The 6074-nt window shown below is 48.0% G+C and overlaps 1 protein-coding gene across 1 annotated transcript; it reads left to right on the forward strand.

The window, feature by feature from the left end:
* Positions 1–710: 710 nt before the first annotated feature.
* CXCR3 (C-X-C motif chemokine receptor 3) lies at positions 711–2916 on the forward strand. The gene is made up of 2 exons (XM_007958951.2): positions 711–769; positions 1828–2916. Exon 2 carries the CDS (start codon positions 1828–1830, stop codon positions 2914–2916), a length of 1089 nt encoding a protein of 362 aa, XP_007957142.1. The 5' UTR covers positions 711–769.
* Positions 2917–6074: the final 3158 nt, after the last annotated feature.

Here is a 6074-nt window from a genome sequence, read left to right on the forward strand (position 1 = left end):
ATTGAAGGCAGTGTAATGCACCCTTACTTCTTGTGTGTGCAGACTTTCCCCTTTCTGGGTCTGTTTCATCAGCACTACAGGGGTATTACCCTATCTCACAGGGTAAATAGTGTGGTTGGAATGAGTCACTGCCAGGGAGGACACTTAAAATAGCACCAAGCACATAGTCAGTTCTTAACTAATAGGTCCCTTTCCTTTTTCCTGCAGATTAGTGGGGAGGGTGGATGGGGAAAGCCTAGTTTTAATGTACTAGATTCCTTCTAATATTATCATTGTTTTTGGGTTATTCTCATTTATAGACTTAACCCATTTAGCAATCCAGTCTTTACAATCAACTCTAGCCCAGGACAAATGAGCACAAATTCCAATTTCTTGAGCACAGACCAAGCCAGTGCAAGGGAAGCCAATATGGCACCTAGCAGATTAGAGCTTCCCTTCCTGTCCTAGCTGTGTGGCTTTTCTTCACCCCTCAGAGAACCTTCCTCTTCCCAACCACTCCCTGTACTTCCCTCAGGCCCAGATTTTCTGCCCTCAGGCCTGTCACCACCCCCTCCACAGCAGCTTCACTCAGCCAGGGAAGTGACAAGGAAAAGGACTTTTGTGGCCTTGAGTCTCAATAGGTCTGGCATAGATCACCCCATCGAAGAGGCTGCTGTTGTGAGCCACGCGAAACCCTCACTTCCTCTGTGTAGCACAGGTTCCCAACCACAAGCACCCAAGCAGAGAGGCAGGTAGCTGCCAGAGCACCAGCCCAGCCACGGTCCCCGAGGTAAGTTCTACTGCCTAGCCTGGCAGGCCACAGCTCTGAGGGTGAGTGCAGGACAGCAGGGAAATGTCAAGGCTGACTCACAACCCAGGGCTTCCAAAAGGTTGGGTGAGTAGTCAGAGGCTGCAGAGCTTGGGGTGGAAGAAGCATTGGATGAGGAATTGGGAAGTCAGCTTGGCTGACTTGGTTGTTAAAGAGGTGCCCTCTTCAACATCAACTTCTGTCCAGGGGTCCTCCTGTTGGCCTGCATCGACTTTGACCACTACCTGAGCATAGTGCATGCCACCCAGCACTACTGCCGGGGGCCCCCAACCCATGTGGTCCTAACCTGCATAGTGGCCTGGGGGCTCTGTCTGACTTGAAATAAGACTATGGACAAGCCTTCCCCCGGTCTGACTTTGGTTGCAGCTGCAAACACGCAGGGGTTAGAGGCTCAATCTCAATGACCTATAAGGCTCCCTTCAGCTCTGACTTTGAACTTTGAGTTTTATACACTGGATTGAATTGGCACTGGGGAGGCCTGCAACTCTGGGATAAGTGAGAAAGTAAGGAATATTTCCACTGGAGCTGGGTAGGGAAACCTTCAGTATGCAAGCCTCTTTGTGGAGGATGGGAAAGGACTAGGGCAGAAATTATGTGTTTTGGAGCTGCAGTGATTTGTAGAAAGCCCCCCATAAGGAGCAGGAAGTTGGGGTCCCCAGACAACAGCTGAAGAAGGGACTATGGGGAGGCATCTGTGTGACCTGAACTAGGCATGGCCACAGCACAGACCAGCCAGAAAGTGAGGGAAGAGCAGGGAGAGAGAGGAGAGAGTGTAGGGGGAGTTCTTGGCACAGGAGGGTCTTTGGGCCAGAGGATGGCCCAGAAAGTTGAGCGAGAAGCCACCTTTGAGAAGGGAAGTTAGCATCGCAGAGCTCAGATGGGGTTCAGGTGGAAGAAAGAGGTGGATAGTTACAGGGCTTGCCTTATAGGGGAGCTGTCCTCAAAAACCACTCATCAGACTGTTGCAAAGGAATGACTGCAAAGGCCTTTACACAGTCCCTCCCCCTCTCCCTCCACAGATGAGCAAACAAGTGCTAGATGCCTCTGATTTGGCCTTCCTCCTGGAAAACTGTAGCTCTTCCTATTACTATGAAGAAAACGAGACGGATTCCTGCTGTGCCTCCCCACCCTGCCCACAGGATGTCAGCCTGAACTTTGACCGGGCCTTCCTGCCAGCCCTCTACGGCCTCCTTTTTCTGCTGGGGCTGCTGGGCAATGGTGCAGTGGCAACCGTGCTGCTGAGCCAACGGGCAGCCCTGAGCAGCACTGACACCTTCCTGCTTCACCTGGCTGTGGCAGACTCACTGCTAGTGCTCACCCTCCCTCTCTGGGCAGTGGATGCTGCTGTCCAGTGGGTCTTTGGCTCTGGCCTGTGCAAAGTGGCAGGTGCCCTCTTCAACATCAACTTCTATGCAGGGGCCCTCCTGTTGGCCTGCATCAGCTTTGACCGCTACCTGAGCATAGTGCATGCCACCCAGCTCTACCGCCGGGGGCCCCCAACCCGTGTGGCCCTCACCTGTATAGTGGTCTGGGGGCTCTGTCTGCTCTTTGCCCTCCCAGAACTGATCTTCCTGTCAGCCCACCATGATAAGCGCCTCAATGCTACCCACTGCCAGTACAGTTTCCCTCAGGTGGGCCGCACAGCTCTGCGAATGCTGCAGCTGGTTGCTGGTTTTCTGCTGCCCCTCCTGGTCATGGCCTACTGCTATGCCCGCATCCTGGCTGTGCTGCTGGTTTCCAGGGGCCGACGGCGGCTACGAGCTATGCGGCTAGTGGTGGTAGTAGTGGTGGCCTTTGCCCTCTGCTGGACCCCCTATCACCTGGTAGTGCTGGTAGATACCCTTATGGACTTGGGGGCCTTAGCCCGCAACTGTGGGCGAGAAAGTCATGTTGATGTGGCCAAGTCAGTCACCTCAGGCTTGGGCTATATGCATTGCTGCCTCAACCCACTGTTGTATGCCTTTGTGGGTGTCAAGTTCCGGGAACGTATGTGGGTGCTGCTTATGCGCCTGGGTTGCCCTGACCATAGAAGGAACCAACAGCAGCCTTCTTCTTACCGGGATTCATCCTGGTCAGAGACTACAGAGGCCTCCTATTCGGGCTTATGAGGCTGGAAGTGGGGGCTTCTCTTTCACCCACCCAACCTGATTCCACCCACACTCCAGGATCCTACCTTCTGAGGATCCTGGCACTCTCACTACTACTGCTTCAGAGGTGGCTACCTTCCAGCCCAGCTAAGTTGGTTGCCTGGAACCCCAATGTACTTCTAATTCAGTAACTGAAACTTGGCCTTCTCCACATGCAAACAACACAGAGGAAGCTACCCTTATGGGGCCTTGGCCCAGACCTCCTGCTCTGTAGTAATTGTGACTATGATTCCCAGCACCTCTGTATTTGCTCACTTTTGTTTTTATGTCTAAAATTCTGCTTAAAACTTTTCAATAAACAAGCTCATCAGGACCAGGGTGTGTGAGTGGAGTGCGTCATTACAGCCAGCCCTGCCTGGGCTCTGAAAATGCACTTGCTGCTTCTCCCCTACCTGGCCCTGGGTCTGGACCAACTCACCCTGCCTCTGTGAATACCTGTCTGCAGTCTTCTTGGCCTCATGGTCACTCCTTTTAGCCACAGGGAAACACCCAGACACATTGGCACAGGGTAAGCACTTGGCCAACTGGTTGGCTGGGTACTGTTTAGGCATAATTTGGGAAAAGAGCTTTCAGCCATAAATAAGACATAGTCCTGTGCTCCAAAAGGGAGGAGCAGAAGTTAATAGGGAAGAAGTAGCAAGAACTAGAAATATCAAGCAATTTTTTTATGAGGCGGAAGCATATAGACAATAAACACAGGGATTCAGAGCCATTTGGGAAGTTATCCTGAAGACAGAACTGAACAGACCTGAAAGGGTGGACAGTATTTCCAAAAGTAAAGAGAAGGAAAGACTGTTTCTAGTAGAGAGAAGCCTGAAAACAGCAATGTTTACTTGAGGAATTATAACTTGTCCTAAGTGGCTAGTGCCTAAGGCACTTGACTGCTAACCAGAAGGCTGGCAGTTCAAACCCACCAGCCACTCCTTGGAAGGAAGGTTGGGCATTCCTACTTCCATAGTGATACCGCCTTGGAAACCCAAGGAGGGGTTGCTATGAGTTGGGGCCAACTCAACGGCACATAACAACAACAACAAAGTGGCTAAAGTTAAGGGTTCGGGTAGGAGAAGGGTGAAAATAAGACTCAATCAAAGTTGGTTTGGAAGAAGCTGATGGTGTCATAGAGAACAGTTAGAAACCTATAGTGGTTATTCAGGTGAGAGGTAATGCAGGCAAATGTCAGCAGGATTGATGAAAAGCCAGAAGGTTAGGTAACTTGCCAAAAGTAATAAGCACTTGGGCCACCTGGAAGCACGGGTGGGCTATGGGAAGTATGTTTCCACGACTATAGCTGAGGTTGAAATAAGTGGAGGAAATAACCAGGGCTTCCCAGAAGGGCAAGTGACAGGACTACTGAGTTAAGGCAGTGGGCCCAACCTTTCCTTTTCAGAGGTAGATCCACCACAACATCAGTTAACACTATGAGGTCGCCAATGTGCCATGGTCTAGTTTCACAAACTGGCTGGGCCCTTGCTGAGGCTGCAGGTAGGCTGGAGGTGGCAACGGGGTGGAGGAATTAGAGGATTTAGCTAGGGAAGCTTGTCCTACCTTATGCACACACCCAATCCCATCCAGCCTGTGCTTAGGATTCAACTTGTGGCCACTAAAAGAATACTCTAAGCATCTGGAAAATGAAGGAGGGAAGACCACATAACACATCCAACAAACAGTGCAACCTGCCTGTAAGCATTATCAGTGATGCTGGACTAGCAAAGATGTTTGTGCTAGGTAGAATAAATGGTTTTTCAAAGATGCCCACATCCTAAAGCCTGAAATTTGTGAACATGTTACTTTACATGGCAAAAGGGAATTAAGATTGCTAATCACTTGGCCTTAAAATAATCTTATTATTCCTCCAATAAATAAGATTATCCTAGATTATCCAGGTGGGTGCAATGTGATCACAAAGGTCCTTAAAAGTGAAAGCATGAGGCAGGAGAGAAGATAAAGTCAGAGAAAGAGATGTGACCCTGGAAGCAGAATCAGAGACAGTAGGTTGCTGGCTTGGAAGAGGGAGGAAGTGGTCATGAGCTAAGGAATGAAGGTGACCTCTGGAAGCTGGAAAAGAAAAGGGATTGGATTTTCCCCTAGAGCTTCCAGAAAGATACACAGCCCTGCCAATACTTTGATTTTAGTCCAGTGCGTCCTGTGATGGACTTATGATCTACAGAGACATAAGATAAATATGTGTGGTCTTTAGCCACTGGATTTGTAGAAATTTGTTACAACAGCAGTAGGAGATTAAAATAATGTTGATTCCAGTCTACATCCTGGCTATTTCCTAGAAGTAGAGAGGCTGCTGACATACTTATGGGCAGTCACAAAAATTGGAAAAACAAAATGGAGATTGCTCTAAACAAATCTTGAAACACGTCAGATGTCCAGGGTTTCAGACAAAAGACTCAATGCATAGGAAAGAAGAACACAGGGAAGAGGTCACTACAGGGAGGAAGTGGGAAGTGAGCTCTTACATTATGAGGAATTGCAGTCAATGTCATGGGGAAAAAAATGTATATAAATTGCTATATGGAAAATGAATTTACTCTGTAAACTTTCACCCAAATCACAATAAAAATTTTTAAAAAAATTGCCACCTCAAATGGGGGTGACTTTGTTCTGCTCTTGGGACAGGGAGTCAATCAGCAAACTCTCCAACAAGTGAAATGCAGAAAACACTTTATTTTGTGAACAATTACATGGCTCAGATGGCTTCATTCTTCATCAACAGCAACTAAATTCATGAAACACATTTGTCTTTTATTTCAAGGTAAGTATAACAGATTACATCTGAGAACAGCCTTATTTTGTAGGGCTACCTTTAAAGCTTGTTCTCTTTCTAGCATTATTCTCAACCTGTCACTTTCAAATCTCATTTAAAACTATGGAGTCAAACTAAGACCTAGGATTGATCCAAGAGGGCTTCAGAGTACTATTAAGGCAACAAAATGGTCAGCAATAGGATCCCTAGTTAAGAACAATCATCATTAATAACATGAACCTCAAAATAGTATTTAACCTCTAATATTTGCTACTTCATAGAAACAGAGATTTTTTTTTTTTTTTTTTTTAATGCTTCTTACCAAAAGAGGGCTCTGTTCACATAAATCTACTCTCCGGTAACC

This window comes from Orycteropus afer, unplaced genomic scaffold (genome assembly GCF_000298275.1).
Source record: "Orycteropus afer afer isolate SDZICR_OR568_19922 unplaced genomic scaffold, OryAfe1.0 scaffold01236, whole genome shotgun sequence".
NCBI lineage: Eukaryota > Metazoa > Chordata > Mammalia > Tubulidentata > Orycteropodidae > Orycteropus > Orycteropus afer.